Source organism: Bos javanicus, chromosome 18, assembly GCF_032452875.1.
Source record: "Bos javanicus breed banteng chromosome 18, ARS-OSU_banteng_1.0, whole genome shotgun sequence".
Lineage (NCBI taxonomy): Eukaryota > Metazoa > Chordata > Mammalia > Artiodactyla > Bovidae > Bos > Bos javanicus.
In genome coordinates, this window is record NC_083885.1 from 46542330 (window position 1) to 46563263 (window position 20934).

Sequence of the window (20934 nt, forward strand, 5' to 3'; positions counted from 1 at the left end):
TATGCATGTACCATCATGGACTTATCCAGCCTCCTGTTAAGGGGCATTTGGGTGGTTTCCAATGTGGAATACATTCACAGCATCCAGTAGATGGAAGTGGCGAAATTCCCACGGACAAATGGCTGGATCGTGTGTAGGTGTATGTCATCTTAAGAAGATCTTGGCGCTGTGGTTTTTATCAGCATTCTGAACATCTGAGTAATTAGCACTTCAGATCTTCTTGCTTTGAAGACTAGCTTATATAATAATCAGAAAGAATAGTGAAAATTCAACCTTGACATCAAAACACACTGGGTTCTTGTTTCAGAAAATAGATCCCTTTTATGACAAGTAACATGTTAATGCCCCCACTGACAACAACTTTTTGCTTTTATTAGACTTTATATAACATCCAATTACTTATAGTTATGAACTATTTGAAAATAAAAATATTTCATATTATCAGCATGGCCCTATTATTTTGCAAGTTATTTTAGCTAAAACTTATAAAATGTATTTGACAGGTTATATACATAAATATTATTTTAATGTTCTCCTTAGTCCTTAATATAGATGTAAGTCATCAGAGAAAAACTATTTTAAATGTGAAGTGGATGACTAAAAATCACGTTATCCATTTTGGCTGGAAAACATCTCTTGGGTCTTATTACTAAGCTAGTATCTTTTTTTTTTCCCGGCCGCAGCGCTTGTGGGATCTTGGTTCCACGTGCACGCGTGCTAAGTCTCTTTAGTCCTTTCCGACTTTGCGACCCCATGGACTGTAGGCCGCCAGGTTCCTCTGTCCATGGCATGCATTTTCCAGGCAAGAATACTGGAATAGGTTGCCATGATCTCCTGCGGGGCCTTCCTGACGCAGGAATTGAACCAGCAGTTCCTACATCTCCTGCATTGGCAGGAGGATTCTTTACCACTAGCGCCACCCCGAGATGCAAGCTGAACCCCGTGCATTGGAAGCCGTGGATTCTTAACCACCAGGGCAGTCCCACCAAGCCAGTATCTTGACGATGGAATTTTAAGTAGCGTTTGTGTGCCCAGCTCTCGGGGTTGAGAAGTTCTGGAGGACAGAGTCCAGGCCACCATTTTCGCCTGCGGAATGGGCCTGTGTGCCACTGGGGGGCGCCATCGGAGGGACCGCGGGCCTCTCTGGAACGCGGCTGGTGAGGCGCCTTCGCCCGCTGCACACCTGGCGGGAAGACTTCCTTTGCAGACATCCCAGCCCTCAGTTCCCACCGCCGCCCAGGAAAGCGATATGGTGATACCCATTCTGCAGATGGGCAAATGCACACGCCAGGTCGCGCGGCACGGAGTAGGCGAAACTGGGTTCAGAACCTAGGTCTTTGATTCCGCAGACTGAAGACATTTCCAACCATGGCTCCTCCTCGCTGTGACCTTGCTTTGTCAGCGCGAGTGTGTGGTGATGGGGCGCGGGGGTGGGGGGTGGGGGTGCTCCGACGAAGTCCATTCAGTATGTCTTCCCTTTTTCTTGCACACTCCTCTCCCCGCCTGCTCGTTGAACACTCGTCTCAAAATCCCGTCACACACACACATCTTCCAAACTCTCCCTCGGTCCCAGAGGGGAGCATCCCTTCCACTTGCCTCGTCTCCTCCCTCCTCCCGGCCTCGTCCAGCGGCCCGCAGGGTCACTGCCCTGGAGAGGTGGAGCCAACCAGCCGCGGAGGCAGTTCTGGGATTCCGGACTCGCGTGTGGATTTCATTTGAATCTCTCCCCCTCCCAGGGAGGCTCTAGTCCTGCTGAGAGAAGTCGGGTGGTATACTCGCCCTCCCTACCCTGTCCCCATCCCCACCCCCACAAGGGACTGAGAACCAGAGGCCACCGCATGTCACCCTGCCCATGCGGCCAGCATAATCTGGAATTTCAGGTTTATAAATCACCGGCAGGGGGTGGGGTGGGGGAGGGGGGTCATAAAGCTGTTCTCCCATACTGGTCTGCTCGCTTGACCTCTTGTCCCCTCCTCCAGACACCCTCCCCCCTCCAGGAAACTGGCCTAAGGAGAGGCCTGGGCGTATATAGGGAGCCACTGTGGGAGGGGCTGGCCAGAGAGGCTACAGGCAGAGAAGGTGAGGAGGGGGCCCTGGGGGTCTGGATGCGTAGGGGGAGCTGCGGAGGCCAGCCCTGAGCTCTGATCAGTGACTGCCTCATCCCAGCCTTGGTTTCTTTTTGGGGGGGAGGGTGGGGCATGCTCCATGGCTTGCAGAATCTTAGATCCCCAACCAGGGATTGAACCCACATCCGCTGTAGTGGGGGCACAGAATCCTAACCACTGGGTTGCCAAGGAAGTCCCTCCTCTTCTGTAAAATGGCCCACTGCCAGGGTTGTGGGCACACTGGAGACCAGCCTGGGCCCAGCAGCGAGGTGGGAGCAGAACCTGGCAGCTGGGGTGTGGAATGGGGGCAGTGGGTCGTGTCCAGCAAGGCCCGCCCTCCTCTCCCAGCCTCTACCCGGTCTCATGTGTCCCAGGCAGGACTATGGCTTCTGCAGCAGCAGCAACGACAGAGAAGGGGTCTCCAGTTGTGGTGGGTCTGCTGGTCGTGGGCAACATCATTATTCTGGTGAGACATTCACTGGGGAGCCCAGGGGGCAGGTGAGGAGGAGGGAATCATCCTGAGCCTGGGCATGGGGTGGCTGAGAGCCCAGGACCCACTTAATGGCCCACGTCGCCTGGCTTCTCAAGTCTGAACGGTCCTAATTTGATTCCCAGCTCTGCCTCTCCCCAGCTGTGTGAACTTGAGCAAACAACTTGACTTCTCTGTGCCTACTTCCCCATCTATAGATTATGTCTTCACTGTGGGCACTGTCGAGTGGATTAATCCTCAGATTAATGGTCCTCAGATCAGAAAAAGTGCTTGACAAGTGCCAGCTGTCATCATTAACATGATTATGGACATAAAGCGCCTGCTGGGTGCACAGGAGGCCCATAGCAATGAGTAATGGCAATGTCTTTAAGTTATCTAATACCTGCACGTGGAGCCGGACAGCCTGGGTTCAAACCTCAGCTTTATCACCTTCTACTCTGGGACCTGGGGCCAGTGATATAATCTCTCCAGGCCTCAGTGTTCTCATCTGTAAGATGGAGATAAAATAGGAATGCTGAGAGGATCAAGTGAGTTACTGGAGCTGTGCTTAGGCCAGAGCCTGGCACACATGTTGCTATCAGTACGGGCCATCACAACGATAGTACAGGACAGCTGGTGACGATGATGATTATCACATGGGAAGCAGTTTTGGGGACCAGTGCACACAGTAAATACTCTGAACCTTGGTCTGATTGTTGGCAAAGGTACCACCGGGCAGTCTTCCTCTTGCCTGATTCCCCATCCCAAGAGGTAACCAGATTTTTATTTTCTCCAATATTTCTTGAAGCAGATACAAGCAGATAGGAACTAGTACCTGTTTTCTCCCTTTTCTTGCTCATTCCGCATCCTGGCCTGTGCCTCCCCCATCCTCCTGCTCCCATTGTGTGTAGGCCCCTCCACACCAGGCCTCCGCCAGCCTCCCCACCCCTTCCCACAACTGCAGAGCCCTCCGTTGTGTGGCACCCTGGCTCCTTTATTCCCTACAGTGCAGCAGGGAATAACCTGGTGGGTGTGTGATTTTCCTGCATGGGCAGGTATATCCGGAGGATCAATTCCTGTGAGTGGAACGGCTGGACCGAAGGGAAGATGCCTTTGTCATTTGTTCTGGCCACAGCCAGGCTCCTCTCCTCAGGGACTAGCAACTCTCTCCAGGAGACCCAGCATCTCCTTGAGGCCAGTCATGAGCTCCAGGCTTAGCTTGTAGTGTCTCCTCGTATCCTTGAAGTCTTCAGCAGCTGGGGTGGAGGTGGGGTTCAGGGGCCTGGCTGGGCCCTCCCTCCCTTCTCGGTCCCCTGCCCAGCTTCATCCCTGCTCGTGGAAGGGGACGTCTTTGTCACTCTTACTACTTTCCAAGAGGGCAGCAGAGGCTCAGAGTGGGGAAGGCGCTTGCTCACAGAGACTCACGCGGGTGAGCCAACTGCGCCTGCCCAGCCCCTGCTGACCAGCCGTTCTGTCCAGCTGTCAGGCCTGGCCCTGTTTGCTGAAACGGTATGGGTGACCGCCGACCAGTACCGCGTGTACCCGCTGATGGGCGTCTCGGGCAAGGATGACGTCTTCGCCGGCGCCTGGATCGCCATCTTCTGCGGCTTCTCCTTCTTCGTGGTGGCCAGCTTTGGTGTGGGCGCAGCACTCTGCCACCGCCGCTCCATGATCCTCACGGTGAGGCCCCGGGAGGAAGGGATGGGCATGGCTGGCCATAGAGGTCATCCTCACAGTCATAATACCAACTGCACAGAAGCCCCTAGTGTGCCCTCCCCGTGGCATGGCACTGGGGCCTCCTGGCAATCACGTCATCTCCTCTGTCCATAAGCGGATAACCTAGGCTCAGCTGTGAGTCTCGTCTTACTGGGAAAACTAGGACCCACGGGAGGCAAGGAAGAAGGCGCTGCACAGGAAGATGGCTCTTGAGCAGCAGGACTGGGACTCGAACCTCAGCGAGTTGGTCTCCAGGGTCTGCACCTGTGAGCTCTGTTGATAGCAATGACAATAAGAATAGCACAGCTACCATTTCAAGAGTGCTCCGTGTTCTACACAGATGAGTTCATTTGTGCTTCACCATCCGTCATGAGGTACCATAATCATCTCCATCTTCATCCTCACGAGCCCATTTGACAGAGCTGCTACTGAGGCTCAGAGAAGTGAATCCACTTCTCTGGGGTGGCACGGCAAGTGAGTGGCGGAGCCAGGATTTAAACCTGAGTCTATCAGTGCTTGAGCCTAGGCTCTTAGTCTCCGCCCACAGCAATAACCCACATTCCCCCAAGTACCTCCCACGTACCTGACATGAGGCTAAGCAGTTTAGAAAGTGAATGCCTTCAAGCCAACCAGCGGCCGAGAAGTGAGTGCTTCTCTGCCCATTTACCAGATGAAGAAACTGAGGTTCAAAGAGGCCCACAGACCAGATGATAGGGAAAGCAGGACTTCCAATCTTGGCCCTACTGACCCAGAGCCAACATGGGACTTCCTCCCCATCTGAGGGCTTCTTGGACTCCCAGGAGCAGCTACTTACCTAATCCACAAGTGTGTACTGAGCAAGAACCATGTGCCAAGCCCTGTGCTAGGCCCTGGGTGATTTAGTGAGCAAACCACAAAAGCCCTGGCTATGGGGCCGGATACTGTAATGGGGAGGCAGTGACCAGGGAAGGAGGAGCTGGAGCTGCGGAAGGGAGAGTGGAGAACTTGCAGGTAAAGTGAAGCAGAGGCGAGGTTGGTGGGGGGTGTGCAGTGAAGGGGGCTGTGAACCACGTATGTGTGGGCTGGAGCCAGTTGTGGGGAGGTAGTGAGAGGAACTGAGGGCGGACAGGGGAGGAGAACACTGGGGGATGGGCATGGCGATGAGGGGAGAGAGGGGAGGTGGGCCTGGTCAGGACTTTGGCTTCACTATGTGTAAGATGGAGCCATGGAAAACACTCTTTTCCGGGCCTTTCCTTTTATTCTTTTCTTTCCTGCATTTAGGTCTCTGGCACAACAATTTTCCAGTCCTAAAAGTCCACCCAACTAGTAAAAGAAAAAAAGTCTGTGTCTGTCTCCCCTGTGAGTTTGTCATTAATTGAGACACAGAATTTTTCTTTAATTATTATGAGAAATTTCAAACAGACTAGAGTGAATGGCACTATGAACCTTGTGGACCTATCACCTGGTTTCAACAATATCACCCACACGTCATGCCCCCTACCCCACCCTCTGCCTGCCCACATTTTTCTTTCCTGGGGTATTTTGAAGTGCATTCCAGACACCAAGTCACTTCCCTGTAAATACTTGAGTGCACATTTCTCTGAGCGATAAGGACACGGTTTTAAAGCAGCCAGGTGTGCTGGGCCACAGCATCTCGTCTGGGCAGTGAAGTTGGCAGGTCCACACCCCACCCTCTGTTACTTTAAGGGTAAGGGGAGGGGACAGCTGAGGGTCAGAGAAATAATTTTCATTAAACACCAAAGGGGTTTTTTTTGGGGGGGGGAGTTTTTTTGGCACAACCACTATACCGTGGGCACACCCTGTAAATTTACCCCACTCCCTTCCTATCTATCTTCCAATACCTAGTCTGTGTTCAGATGTCCCTGGTTATCTCAGGAATGTCTTTATATTTTTCTTTTCTATAGTAGACATTCATTTGACTGCATCCAAGCTAATAGTTAACTTCAGGGAATACCTTACATATTTTTAAATTTCATTTCCTCCTAACATTTTATTATAACAAATTTTCAAACATACAGAAAGGGTGAAAGATTTGCACAGACAGTACCTATGTATCCACCATGTAGATGTTTCCATTCATATTGTGCATGCTTAGTCAGTCAGTCATGTCAAACTCTGGGCCCCCATGGACTGTAGCCCCCCAGGCTCCTCTGTCCATGGGGATTCTCCAGGCGAGAATACTGAAGCGGGTTACCATGCCCTTCTCCAGGGGATCTTCCCAGCCCAGGGATCGAACCCAGGTCTCCCCCATCACAGGCATTTTCTTTACCGTCTGAGCCACCAGGGAAGACCTCCATTCACGTTGTCTTATACTTCTGTAAACAATTGCATTTCTGAGAATTCCCTGGCAGTCCAGTGGTTAGGACGTGGTGCCCTCACTGCCGGCCCCTGGTTCGATCCCTGGTCAGGGAACTAACATCCTGCAAGCTGCAGGGCTCAGCCAAAAAAAACAAAACATTGCATTTCTATCCATGGACCCATCCCGTGAGGCGTGTGACCTCACAGGCTTTGCCCTGATGGCACTGGCCCTCCATCCCTCCCTCCGTCTCTCCGCAGTACCTGATACTCATGCTCATCATCTACATCTTTGAGTGCGCCTCCTGCATCACGTCCTACACCCACCGAGACTATGTGAGTCCGACGAAGGCCAGGGGAGGGACGTGACTTCTGGTGGGGGGAGTTCGGTGAGGGTCTCTGGTAGAAGTGGAGGTCGAGCTCTCTCCCCACCCAGCCTGGCTGGACCCTGTTCTTCCTGGCCCTCTGCAGATGGTGTCCAACCCGTCCCTGATCACCAAGCAGATGCTGACCTTCTATAGTGCAGACTCGAACCAGGGCCGGGAACTGACCCGCCTCTGGGATCGCATCATGATTGAGGTGGGCGAGGGTCTGCAGTGTTGGGGGGTTGGGGGCAGACCTTGGGCTCTGACCACAGAGGTAGTTAGGGCTCCCATGATGCCCAATGGTGGATGATATTTACTCAAATGGTTCTTAGGAGGGAGGAACTCTGGTCGTTGCCATTTTCCAGATGAAAAACCTCAAAAGAGAGAACAGCACTTGCCCATATGTTTGGTAAGGGACAGAGTTGGGGCTCAAACCTGGCAGCCTAGATCCAGACCCACTGCTCTGAACCATCGCATGCACCATCTTAATAATAACAATAGTCATAATAATAACAGCAAACATCAACCAGCACTACCTTTTGTTTTGGAGAAGGCAATGGCACCCCACTCCAGTACTCTTGCCTGGAAAATCCCATGGATGGAGGAGCCTGGTAGGCTGCAGTCCATGGGGTCTCGAAGAGTCAGACACGACTGAGCAACTTCACTTTTACTTTTCACTTTCATGCATTGGAGAAGGAAATGGCAACCCACTCCAGTGTTCTTGCCTGGAGAATCTTTTGTTTAGCACTGTTCAAAAGCACTTTCAAGCTTCTTTAATCCTCACAGCCACCCCATAACAGAGATCAACTCTTAGCGATGAGGAAAGGGAGGCAGGAGGTCACATGGCTGGTCGGTCACAGAACCAGACGGACTCAAACCCGGGCTGCCAGGTTCTAAAAAACACACGTTAATTAAACTCAGTGTGATATAGGAGCACAAAGGGAGAATGTTGAGGACCCCTCAGAAACCGAGGTCCCCATTTGCTTTAACCTAGCCAGGACTGGAGCCCACGTTTGAAGGGGCCTATGTTTTCATCATTTGGAAGCCACAAATTAAACACCCACAAGGGCCAGGAGAAGCCAGAAATCGGCCCTTTGGTGTCGTTTAACTCTTTGTGTTGATGGGTAATTTAAAAAAAAAAATTTTTTTTTCCAATGAATTTTTTTTTTCAAAAAATTAAAAAAATAAACCATGAATGTGGGTTTGATCCAAATCCCCCATCAGCCTCAGGGTGCTGGGACAAGTATTGCCTGCTCCTTGCTCACACACAGACAGTGGAGTGCAGGCCCACCTCGGCCTTCCTCGCTGTGAGACGCAGGGGAGCGTCTGAGTTGGAGCCCGCCTGACCCCAGCCTCTCCCTCCAGCAAGAGTGCTGTGGCACGTCAGGCCCCATGGACTGGGTGAACTTCACATCTGCCTTCCGGGCCACCACCCCAGAGGTGGTGTTCCCCTGGCCCCCGCTATGCTGTCGACGGACTGGCAACTTCATCCCAGTCAATGAAGAAGGCTGCCGCCTGGGCCACCTGGACTACCTGTTCACCAAGGTGTGTCTCCTCCTGCTGTGTCTTTCCGTCTGTCTGGCCCTCTCTGGTTCTTCTGTCTCTTTCTCCCTCCCACTGTCTGTCTGTCATCTCCTCCCCAACCCCCATCTGACTTTTCCAATCTTCCATCTGTCCGCCCTCCACCTCCCCCACCGACCTGCCACCTCCCTGTGCAGGTCAGCGGGATGCATACCGCAGGTTTGGTCTGATCCAGACCTGGCGACACCTGAAACTTTTCTCAGGTTGTCTGGGGGTCAGAGCAACAAGAACAATACCGGCAGCACACCACCAATAACCACTAACATTTCTTGAGCCTTTACTTTGTAGCAGGCATCCTTCTAGGTGCTTTACATTTTCCTTTTTTACTTATTTCCTTCTCACGGCAGCCTAATGAGGTAAGGTTGTAATGTTTTCATTTTACAGATGATGAATCTTGCTAGTGAGGGATGGAGCTGGGATGTGATTTCAGGCAGTGAGGCCCCAACCAGGTGCTTTAACTCCTGCAAGGGGAGTTCAGAGGCAAAGAGAGAAGCCAGAGGAGGGGAACCAGTCCCAGTGGGCTAGGGGCGCCCTTCAGCGCCATGTCTTAGATCAAGTATCATGGAGAGAGGAGCCTGATGCAAGCCATCACCCCTCTAGAGTCAGATAGCTGTTCCTTGAGCCTTGGCTCTGTGCAGAGCACTTACACGCCTCATCTCACAGAATCATCACAGCTACTTTTTGGACGGTAGTGCTGTCAATATTGCTATTTCCCTGATGGGAAAACTGAGGCTCAGAGGGTCAGAATCGTAGCTAGGCCCCATAGCCAACAAACGACAGAGCTGGCCCTCAGCTCTGTCCTGCTGACTCCAGGGCACACATCCTGAACCTTTAAGGCAGATGGAGCAGGGGATCTACATGAAGGCAAGTGGTGTGGGGCTCTGGCCCTGCTCAGCCTCACCTCTAAACGAGAAGCTATTAGAACTGGTCTGATCCTAAAGTTAAATTTCAAACCTTTGGAACTTGGGGGCAGCGTGGAAAGCCGGCTCCAGACAGAATCGCCCTCAGACTGCACCATCGGAGGCAGCACCTGCCTGTGCAGTCTGGGTTATCGTCACAGCCCTGACTCCCCGAAATCACCCTGGGAGGGAGACACTGCTGTGATCCCCAGGGTGAGAAACCCCCACCCTTGGTGATCGCACAGGAAAGAAAAGCACGACTGGAAGCAGGAAGTGACTCTCCCAAGGGTGCCCAGTGACTCTTGCTTTCAGCAGCCAGCCTCCCTGGGCATTATCTCACACTCCCACTTTCCACTTGCCCAGGGCTGCTTTGAACATATTGGCCACGCCATCGACAGTTACACGTGGGGCATCTCGTGGTTTGGGTTTGCCATCCTGATGTGGACGGTGAGAGGCGGAGCCTTTGAGCTGGGTGGGATGGGGGTGTGAGGCTGGAGTGTCCCTCACCTGACGCCTCCTCTTCAGCTCCCCGTGATGCTGATAGCCATGTATTTCTACACCACGTTGTGAGAACGAGAAGTGAAGGCCACGTGCACACCTGGCTTCCTCCTCCTCCTGCCCTGGCTTCCTCTGGCTGAGATGGCCGACTCGCCTCTCCCTGTCCCACCTCCCTGGCCCAGTCCTCCCTCCACTCCAAAGATGTTTTACCAGGTTTCTGAGCCCTGCTGAGAGTCGGGGTGCCCTAAAACCCCTGGACATCCTCTTACTAAGGACTAAGCTTCCAGCAAATTCTCTAAGGGGTGTGTAGCATGTGTGTACAGACCGTTAGTCCTTAACCTCCTTTCACTAGACTGATTCTTGGCCCATCTTTCAGGGTCAACTTCAAGTCCTGTCCTCGGGGGGGCCCTTTCCTGATCTCACCACCCCATTCACAGATGCCTTTCTTATAGTTCCCAGAGCTCCTCCTCCATGGTGGATGTCATCATCATCACTGAATAGTTTGTGATTGTCTGTTTAAATTCTGGTAGAACTGGGATTGCCATGAGGAGAGGGACAAGTTCTGTTATGGTCACTTTAACATCCCCTGCATCACCTGGCATGGGGCTGAGCACGGATATTCAATAAATACTACTTGAATGAGTTCGTTTGTTTTCCTCTAAGGCCAAGGTAAATGAATAAGAACTATCCCAGAGGAAGTAGCAGAAACCCAACCAGCACTGACTGAAACATAAAATGGAATGTACAGGCTCATGTAACCAAGTCGGTAGTGCTGGCTTCAGGCATGTCTGGATCCAGGGGCTCAATCTAGGTTTCCAGGAAACCTGCTTCATTCTCTGGCAGGATTTCTCTGGTAACACCAGACTGGCATCCTTATAGCTAAGCAACACGGCAGTGAGAAAAGGCCTCTTTCCCAAAAGCTTTCACCAAGGTCAGGAATTAAATCTCACTGTTTTGGCTTAGGTTTTAGCCCCACTCTTCAGTCTGGGAAGGGAAACCAATGTGGATTAACATTCCTGCTAAAGATGCATCCAGGGGGTGGTGTTAGGAAGGGGACTGGTTATCAAAAGAAAATCAAAGTGCAGGGCTGCTGGGCCAGTACAGGTGACAGACATCCTCCTTTATTGTCGTTATCTGGTCGCCAAGTCCTGTCCAACTCTTTGCAACCCCATGGACTGTAGCCCAGCAGGCTCCTCTGTCCGTGGAATTTCCCAGGCAAGAATACTTGAGTGGGTTGCCATTTCCATCTCCAGAGGATCTTCCCTGATACAGAGATTGAACCTGTGTCTCCTGCATTGGCAGGAATATTCTTTACCACTGAGCCACCTGGGAAGCCCCAGACATCCTCCTACTAGGGACTAAAGCTTCCAGTAAGTTCTCTAAGGGGTGCATGAGAGCAAACAGTTTAAGAATCTCATCATTGTTCTTTTGTTCTGTCTGAAGCAGGCCCATGCTCTGGCCACTTGACAGTGGTTAGGCCGTATGGGGAGAACTCATCCTTACCCATTAAGTGAGGTTTGTCAGGGTCCTCATTTCCTCCACTGGTCTGCAAATGGCCTGCAAATGCTGGAATCATATGTCAGCTTTTGAAAACATACTTTAATGGTCAAATCTATTACAGTGAAAAATTGGAAACAACAGAACATCCATCAGCAGAGGGTGGGTTGTACAACTCATGTTATATCCTTGACTGGGATTCTTCGTGGCTGTCATAAAGAAGGTAAATCTATGTGAGCTGATATAAAAAGATGTCATAATGGTATAAATAATTGGAAAGCATATATAAGGGTGTTCATTATGTAACAAATGAACATCAGTGGTGGACTGGTTAAATTAGCTATGTTATGTCTGTACTCTAGAGTACCACAAACAATACTAAAGAATAATGTTTTAACATGAAAAAAATCTCCAAGGAATGCAAGTAGAAATACTGGCAAAGCACGTACAGTGTTTTTATTCCTGTAGATCTCTATGCAGGGTAGGTCTTTTCTTTTTAAAGAAAGAGATCAAGGTTTTAAAATAATGTTTAAAGGAATATGGGAAATACTTTTTAGAAAGCAAAAATAATTTATAATGCTTCCATTTAAAAAATTTACAAATGGGAAGTGTCCCATGTTCCATTCCCCAGTAAACATCCCTCCAGATCTTCTCCAACCCTGTAGGTAATGCTATTAATACATGATCAATGTCCTCTTTGGCTTTTCAAACATTTTTATCAATGTATTGATATATGCTTATATAAGCACATATATACACATGTTTGATAGAATCATGCTTTGGATTAGATTCCTTAATGGTCCAGTGGTCAAGAATCTGCCTTCCAATGCAGGGGATGTGGGTTCAATCCCTGGTCAGGGAATGAGGATCCCACATGCCACAGAGCAACTAAGCCCATACCACAGTTAGAGAGAAGCCTGCCCATCACTATGAAAGATACCACGTGCTGCAGGTAAGACCTGATGCCACCAAGAATAAATAAGTAAATATAAAAAAATAGAAACATGCTCAAAATATGTATTACAACTTGTTTCCTTCACTTAAGTATATATTTTGGTCATCTTTTCATGTCAGCTTATGTGAATTCACTTCTTTTTTTGAAACTGTGACTGTGTTTTCTAGAATACAGATATGTCACAGATCATCATACTCTGCTGTAAGTAAACAAGGCAAGGAGCAGAACCACATACATAAGTGATTTCTTTTTTATAAAAATGATATATACATATTTCTCATAAAGTTTTTTTTGAAAAACAGTTGGGATGGAGGGCCAAGAGGAGGAGGAATTTCCATACCATATATATCTTTATGATGTTTGGGAAAAAATGCTTTGTAAAGATAATGTGTTACTTTCCAAAAACAAAATCTAATAAAGGGATTTCTGAAATACTCAGCAATGTACAACTTTGCTTTTCGAGACAGAATTTTTTTTAAACACCAGGTAGATGTAGATGTTATATGTACCGTATTTTAACACATAAGCATACCTCCAGATTAACTGGCTTAACAGGCTTTTCTGCAGGCCCAGGAATGAAACTTCTCCTCCATCCTTGAGCACATATTTGACCACGTTGTAAACATGTCAAGGAAAAGAGGGTATTTGTCACAATCTACTTTTAAAATCAGATGTATTCTCAGGTGGAAGTTCACAGTGACCTAGTCAGTGACTCAGATTCTCTGGGAAAGGAAAAGAGGCAGTACTGAGTTCTCACCCTCCACCACCACACTCTGAGCCTCCCTGTTGCCATTTAGTCGCTAAGTCGTGTCCGACTCTTTGCAACCCCATGGACTAGAGCCAACCAGGCTCCTTTGTGGGATTTCCCAGGCAAAAAATACTGGAGTGGGTTGCCATTTCCTTCTCCAGGGGATCTGCCCTGATCCAGGGATCAAACCTGGGTCTCCTGCATTGAAGGCAGATCCTTTACTACGAGCCACCAGGGAAGCCCTGAGCCTCCATGTACCCACCTCTCTAAAATTGGGTTCTTGGAACTTCCCTGGTGGTCCAGTGGTTGGGACTCCACACTTCCACTAGGGGGCGTGGGTTTGATACCTGGTCGGGGAACTAAGATAGTACATGTGGCAGGGTATGGCCAAAAAAAGAAAAGTACAAAGAAAAATGGGGTTCCTGCAGCCCCTACTTCATGACATAGGGTTCATTATATTCTAAGAGCTCAGGAATCCATAGACCTCTTTATTATGGATCAGGAATTTTCTCAATCCTGTATAATCAGAATCAAATACAGAAATAAACTGCTGGGTAAGGCTGATAAAAATATAAATATGTGTGTTGTTTGCCTTAAAACTGTAAAACACTGTAAAAAAACCTTTGTAAAATCCTAAAGTTTAACCTTGGTTATCAAGGAAGAGGAGACACTTGAAGGGGGGGTTTGTTTCATTTCTTGGGCATTTTGGTATTTTCCAAAAATTTGTATGAAAACTCTTGCTTTTGTCCTCCACAAAAATAACTATTAAAAGAGTTCCTTTCTACTTGCTAGATGGGATGCTGTCTAAATCATGACCCGTTGCATTAAGCCAGTTAGATCTTCAGATTTATTCAGCTGAATTTTCTTAACACTCCTACTCAGTGCTAGCTCCAGTCACACAACCAGAGCTTCCAGAAGACAAATACTCCTGCTGGACATCGGTCTCACATTGGCCATTGCAATTTAACGGTGGCACTTAAATTTGCCTGCTTAAATGTGATGTGAACCAATTTCTGATAGGCAGTTGGTGAAGTAGAAGCAATGGGGGAGGGGGTCCCTCTATAGGCCTTTCTGTTTCCAGTAAGATCCAAATAAGTGACTGGCAAAGGAAACTTAAAGGAAGCTCACCACTAGGCAGTCCCAGGAAGTCCAGAGCTGGGAAAACCAGACACCAGCCCCTTCCCGCCCCTAACCCCCACTGCAGACAACTGCAAACAAGCTGTTCTCGTTTCTCTCATTTCTGGTAGTAACCTGTATAAATAAAATAGATGAATGATATTCATCATTCATCATTCGGCTGGATGGCTGAATAGATAATGACTGATAGATTTTTTTAAAGAAGAAAATAGAAATATTAATAAAAACTTCACTGTTGGACATGAGATGTGTATTGCGAAAAGAATTATTTTGCTAAACATTGTCAAACTTTATCTGAACAGTTAAGACAAGGTCAGGCTTTGTCAGACGCTGGGGTTTGGAGTCAAGCTGGCCTCTGGGCCATGGGTAGGTGGACCTCCACCTCTGCCCCACATCAGCCACTCCTTTTTCTGGCTTCATCGGGTCACATTTCTGCTCAGCCGGAATGGCAGCAGTGTAACCTGGCCAAGGTAGGCCTCATCTGGCAGGACGGGTTTGTCTGCCCCGGCCCTACCACTCAGAGGCCCACTCCTGAGGGTGAGAAAGGAGCAAAGGGATGAGGCTCCCAGGACCACCCAAGAGAGAGGCAGCCATTTGATGGCTGTTCCTACTGCACCTCTGCAGGATCACATCTGTCTAGAGCTGAATCCGACCTCTAACCTGCTATGGCTCCCCAGTGCCCTCAGCACAGAGTCCAGCTCCTCAGCCTGGCGTTGAGGGGCCCTTGTGGCTTGTCTCCTTTCTTCCTCCCCAAGCTCACCTCTCCCTTCCGTCTCGTGGAGCCAACCTCTCTTTCACCACTGGAGATCATAGAATGGAAAGGATAAACCAATGTTATATAGCACTCAAGCTTACATTCCTTCCATGAGAACAAGTTGATTTATTCACTAAAATATAAAACTCACACCCCTTTGACCCACCTGATTCCATCTCTGGGAATCTATCTTGCATATACACTCTCAAGTGTGTTAAAAAAAACCCACATACAAGGGTAACAAACACAGTAACTGAAGAGAACTAGTGATACAATTCATTTTTTTACACCATAGAATAGTATGCGGCTAAGTTTAAAGGGAGCTCCATTTATTTTTGCTATATTAAATCATCTCCAAGATAGATTGTTCACTGAGAAAAATGCAAAGTGAAAAGCTGAATTAATGCTAAATGAAATGTGGTATCCTAGATTGCATTGTATTTAGCATTAATTCAGTTTTGCAATTTGCATTTTTCTCTATGAACAGTCTATAAGGAGGGCATTGAAAACCACTCCAGGATTTTTGCCTGGAGAATCCCATAGACAGAGGAACCTGATGGGCTACAGTCCATGGAGTTGCAAGGAATCAGACGTGACTGAAGTGACTTAGCTCGCATCCTAGATTGAATCCTAAAAAGACATTAGTGAAAAAACTAGAGCAGTCCAAATAAAGTCTGGAGTTTAGTTAATGGTCTTTTTTTTTTTTCTTCCCCAGTCACTCGGTCCCATACTAGTGTTAATTTCTTGGTTTTGAAAAACATCATGGCTATGCTGCAGAATTCTAAAATGTATCGTATGGCACAAGGTTAGGTCTTATCAGTAGAGGGTGCTGGAGGGACACAGCAGAAGTTCGAAGCTTCTCTCCAGATTCCAGTGGTTCCTTCTTGTTACTGCTGAGCTGTGACCAACCAGCAGGTCCTGTGGCTCTTCTCCACGTTTCCTGAACCCAGCTAGGAATGCACCACTTAACCCAAGTAAGAAACCTATTGAAAACATGAAATAGAATCATGATTTTTCATTTTTTTCAGATAGTCTGCAAATAGAAGTAGAAAGATGCAAAATAGAGAAAATGGTCATTTTGAAGAACCAATTCCACTCCTGCTGGAAAAAATGATCAAAAGATCCTGGCATTTGATCCCTGGCATTAAAATTCATCTCATAAAAACATATTCAGACAGTTGATTAGACAAGTGCAGAAACTGAAGGGATTTTTCAACTTTCAAGATCTATACCCAGAGCCAAGGCAAGTGATATTGGTTGCCTAGAAACCACTCTGATCCAGGGTATATAAGTTAATTTTTGTTAACTTACACCAAAACACCGTGGCTTAAAATAATTATTTTTTTAGCTCCTGATTCTGTGGGACCATTTGGGCTGAGCTCAACGCTGAATATTTATTGGAAGGACTGATGCTGAAGCTGAACTGAAGCTCCAATACTTTGTCCCACTGATGCAAAGAGTTGACTCATTGGATAAGACTCTGATGCTGGGAAAGATTGAAAGCAGGAAGAGAAGGATGAGATGGTTGGATGGCATCATCGATTCAACAGACATGAGTTTGAGCAAACTCTGGGAGATAGTGAAGGACAGGGAAGCCTGGTGTGCTGCAGTCCATGCAGTTGCAAAGAGTCAGACATGACTTAGTGACTGAATAACAACAATAGTCATCCAGGCAGTTCTTCCATTTTTCTCACCTGGGCTTACCCATGCAATTTGTCAGCTAATGGGGTGGCTGGGGGCTGACTGGTCTAGAGTGGCCTCCCTCACATATGTGGCAGGCTAGAAGTTCGTATAAGTGGCTGGGATGAGGACTCTCACTGGGCCATGTGTCTAAAGAAGGCCAGCCCAAGCTTATTCACATGGCAGCATTTGCAGGTTTCCCAAGAGCAGAAAGAGAAATCCCAAAACGTGTACTCAGTTTTCAAGTCTCTGCTTTTGCCAAATGTGTTATTATCCCATTGTTCAAAACAAGTCAATGGCGAAGGCCAGATTTAGTGTGGGAGGTGTGCAGAAGGGAGGGGAGTTATGGAGGCTATTTTAAAAATGTACCAGGATGAAAAAAACATGCCAGCAGTCCCTGGCAGAAGTAGTCAAATGCCTTTAGTTGAGAGTGTTTCACAGCTGTGTTCTCCTCAAACAGCCAACAGTTCCCAGACAGAAGCAAGATGGGAAATGGTTAATGCCAACAGTAGTCTATGCCTTGGGCCACTCTTCCAGTAACCAAAGAGTTGTTCTATAAATAAGTGCCTTTTTCTGAATTTCAGATATCACAGAAGATTAAGGAGATGATTTTTTTGCCTGAATTCATGTTTCAAAACCCAAGCAGGAGATCTATTCAAGACATCAAGTTTCCCTTATATACTTCTCAGATTGCCTCCTCAGATGCCATGGGCACTGGATTGGAAAGGAAATATAAAAGTTAAAAAGTTAAGAAAGTGGTCTTTTTGTAGTTCTACTTCAGTACTGTTGGATACATAATTAAAAGAAGGTCCCTAGTAGTCAGATTACCTAAGGTCAAATTGCCAAGGATGTCTCGTCTCATCGCTCATCTCAAAATCCTGCCAGAAGTCCTAGCTAATGCATTAAGACAAGAAAAGTAAATAAAATGTACAGAGATTGAAAAAGAAGAAATAAAATTGTCTTTGTGTGCAGATGACATTAAGTATCTATGTAAAAAATATAAAAGAATGGACCAAAAAAGTAACCATGGAACTAATAAGCAATTATAGCAAAGTTTTATTACACAGAAGATCTACTTGCTAGTCCAAGCATTACATCTACTGATCACATCCCTGCCCGATGTCAACTGAGATACCATCAGGACTTACAGAGGACTGGTCTAGAAATAACAGGTGCGATCACTGACACTTGTTGGAGGCTTGCAAGACACAAGTTCTGTTCCTTATTAGACTTTCCTAACCTTCTTCAACTCAAAATAGATGAGTACATTTCCATGCCATGGCACCAAACCTTTAACTCAGTAAAGGCAAATTTTCTGATCAGGAAGAAATGAGGTTAACAGACACCATGAGACACATACTATGCTTTTTATAGTATATATAAAGTATGCTTTATACTATCAAAATATTTTATGGGTAAATGCCCTATTTTGATCATAGATACTTATATTTATAATGATTACCTTAGTAATCATCAAGCCAAGTGAGTGATAAAACCCCAATCAATTTTAATCTTCTGAAAACATTCCTCTAAAATACAAGCATGCTTCAGCAATATTGCAGGTTCAGTTCCAGATGACTGCAATAAAGTCAATATTATAATAAAGGATGTCACCAGAATATTTTGTTTTCCAAGTATTTCTAAAAGTTACATTTACACTACACTGTCATCTATTAAGTGTACAATAGTATTATGTATAAAACTTAATTTAAAAATACTTTATTGCTAAAAAATATGCTAACCATCACTTGAACTTTCAGTGAATTGTAATCTTTTTGCTGGTGGATATTGCCTTGATGTTAATGGCTGCTGATTGATCAGAGTGATAGTTGCTGAGGGTTGGAGTGACTGTGGCAAATAATTAAAATATAATGAAATTTGCTACATCAATTGGCTCTTCATTTCATGAGCAATTTCTATATAGCATACAGTACTGTTTAATAGCGTTTTATCCCTTTCAAAATGGGAGTCAGTCCTCTCAAACCCTGCTGATGCTTTATCAACTAGGTTTATGTAACATTCTAAATCTTCCGTTGTCATTTCAACAGTCTTCACAACATCTTCACCAGAGGCAGATTCCATCTCAAGAAACACTTTCTTCATTCATCCAGAAGAAGCAACTCCTCATCTGTGAAAAGGTTATCATGAGATTGCTGCAATACAGTCACATCTTCAGGCTGCACTTCTAATTCTAGAACTCCTGCTATTTCCACCACATCTGCAGCTACTTCCTCCAGTGAAGTCTTGAACGCCTCAAGGGGTTGGAATCAACTTCTTCCAAACTTTTTAAATATTGATGTTTTATTTCATCCCATAAATCACACTGTTCTTAATGGCATCCAGAATGGTGAATCCCTTCCAGAAGGTTCTCAATTTACTTTGCCCATCTCTATCAGAAGAATCATATATACGGAAGCATAGCCTTAGAAAATGTATTTCTTAAATACATTTTAAGAAAATCAAAATGTTACTTGGTTTCTGGGCTGCAGAGTGGATGTTGTATTAGCAGGCAGAAAACAACATTAATCTCAGTGTATATCTCCACTGGAGCTCTTGGATGACCAGATGCATTATCAATGAGCAGTAATATTTTGAAAGGAATCTTTTTTGTCTGAAAGAGGAGGTCTCAACAGTGGGCTTAAAATATTCAGTAAACCATGTAAACAGATGTGCTGCCATCCAGGCTTTGTTGTTCCATTTACAGAGCACAGGCTGCATAGATTTAGTGTAATTGTTAAGGGACCTAGTCTTTTCACAATGGCAAATGAGCACTGGCTTCAACATAAAATCACCAGCTGCATTAGCCCCAACAAGAGACACAGCCTGTCCTTTGAAGCCAGACATTTTCTTCTCTGTAGCTATGCAAGTCCTAGATGGCATCTTCTTCCAACAGAAGGCTGTTTCATCTATACTGAAAATCTGTTGTTTAGCATAGCCACCTTTGTTAATTATCTTAGCTAGATCTTCTGGATAACTTGCTGCAGCTTCTACATCAGCACTTGCTTCTTCACTTTGTACTCTTCTGTTATGAAGACAGCTTCTTTCCTTCAACCTCATGAACCAATCTCTGCTAGATTTTTTTGTTTTTAATTTTTTGACTGACTGCGTGGTATGAGTGTGTGCTCATTCACTTTCAGTTCAGTTCAGTTCAGTCGCTCAGTCGTGTCCGACTCTTTGTGACCCCATGAATCGCAGCACCCCAGGCCTCCCTGTCCATCACCAACTCCCAGAGTTCACTCAGACTCACGTCCATCGAGTCAGTGATGCCATCCAGCCATCTCATCCTCTGTAGTCCTCTTCTCCTGCCCCCAATCCCTCCCAGCATCAGAGTCTTTTCCAATGAGTCAACTCTTCACATGAGGTGGCCAAAGTACTGGAGTTTCAGCTTCAGCATCAGTTCTTCCAATGAACACCCATGATGGATCTCCTTTAGAATGGACTGGTTGGATCTCCTTGCAGTCCAAGGGACTCTCAAGAGTCTTATCCAACACCACAGTTCAAAAGCATCCATTCTTCAGCGATCAGCCTTCTTCACAGTCCAACTTTCACATCCATACATGACCACTGGAAAAACCATAGCCTTGACTAGACGGACCTTTGTTGGCAAAGTAATGTCTCTGCTTTTCAATATGCTATCTAGGTTGGTCATAACTTTCCTTCCAAGGAGTAAGCATCTTTTAATTTCATGGCTGCAGTCACCATCTGCAGTGATTTTGGAGCCCAAAAATATAAAGGCTGACACCCACTGTTTCCGCATCTATTCCCCATGAAGTGATGGGACCAGATGCCATGATCTTCGTTTTCTGAATGTTGAGCTTTAAGCCAACTTTTTCATTCTCCACTTTCATTTTCATCAAGAGGCTTTTTAGTTCCTCTTCACTTTCTGCCATAAGGGTGGTGTCATCTGCATATCTGAGGTTATTGATATTTCTCCCGGCAATCTTGATTCCAGCTTGTGTTTCTTCCAGCCCAGCGTTTCTCATGATGTACTCTGCATAGAAGTTAAATAAGCAGGGTGACAATATACAGCCTTGACGTACTCCTTTTCCTATTTGGAACCAGTCTGTTGTTCATTAACTTTAGTCATGTCCAATTCTTTGTGACACAGTGGACTGTAGCCTGCCAGGCTCCTCTGTCCATGGGGATTCTCCAGGCAAGAATACTGGAGTAGGTTGCCATGCCTTCCTCCAGGGGATCTTTCCAACCCAGGGATGGAACTCCTGTCTCTTATATCA

At 46.7% G+C, this 20934-nt stretch overlaps 1 protein-coding gene across 1 annotated transcript; it reads left to right on the plus strand.

The window, feature by feature from the left end:
* The first annotated feature begins 1434 nt into the window (after positions 1-1434).
* UPK1A (uroplakin 1A) lies at positions 1435-10571 on the plus strand. The gene is made up of 7 exons (XM_061388024.1): positions 1435-2571; positions 4054-4254; positions 6847-6921; positions 7057-7164; positions 8316-8495; positions 9794-9877; positions 9956-10571. Exons 1-7 carry the CDS (start codon positions 2407-2409, stop codon positions 9998-10000), a joined length of 858 nt encoding a protein of 285 aa, XP_061244008.1. The 5' UTR covers positions 1435-2406; the 3' UTR covers positions 10001-10571.
* Positions 10572-20934: the final 10363 nt, after the last annotated feature.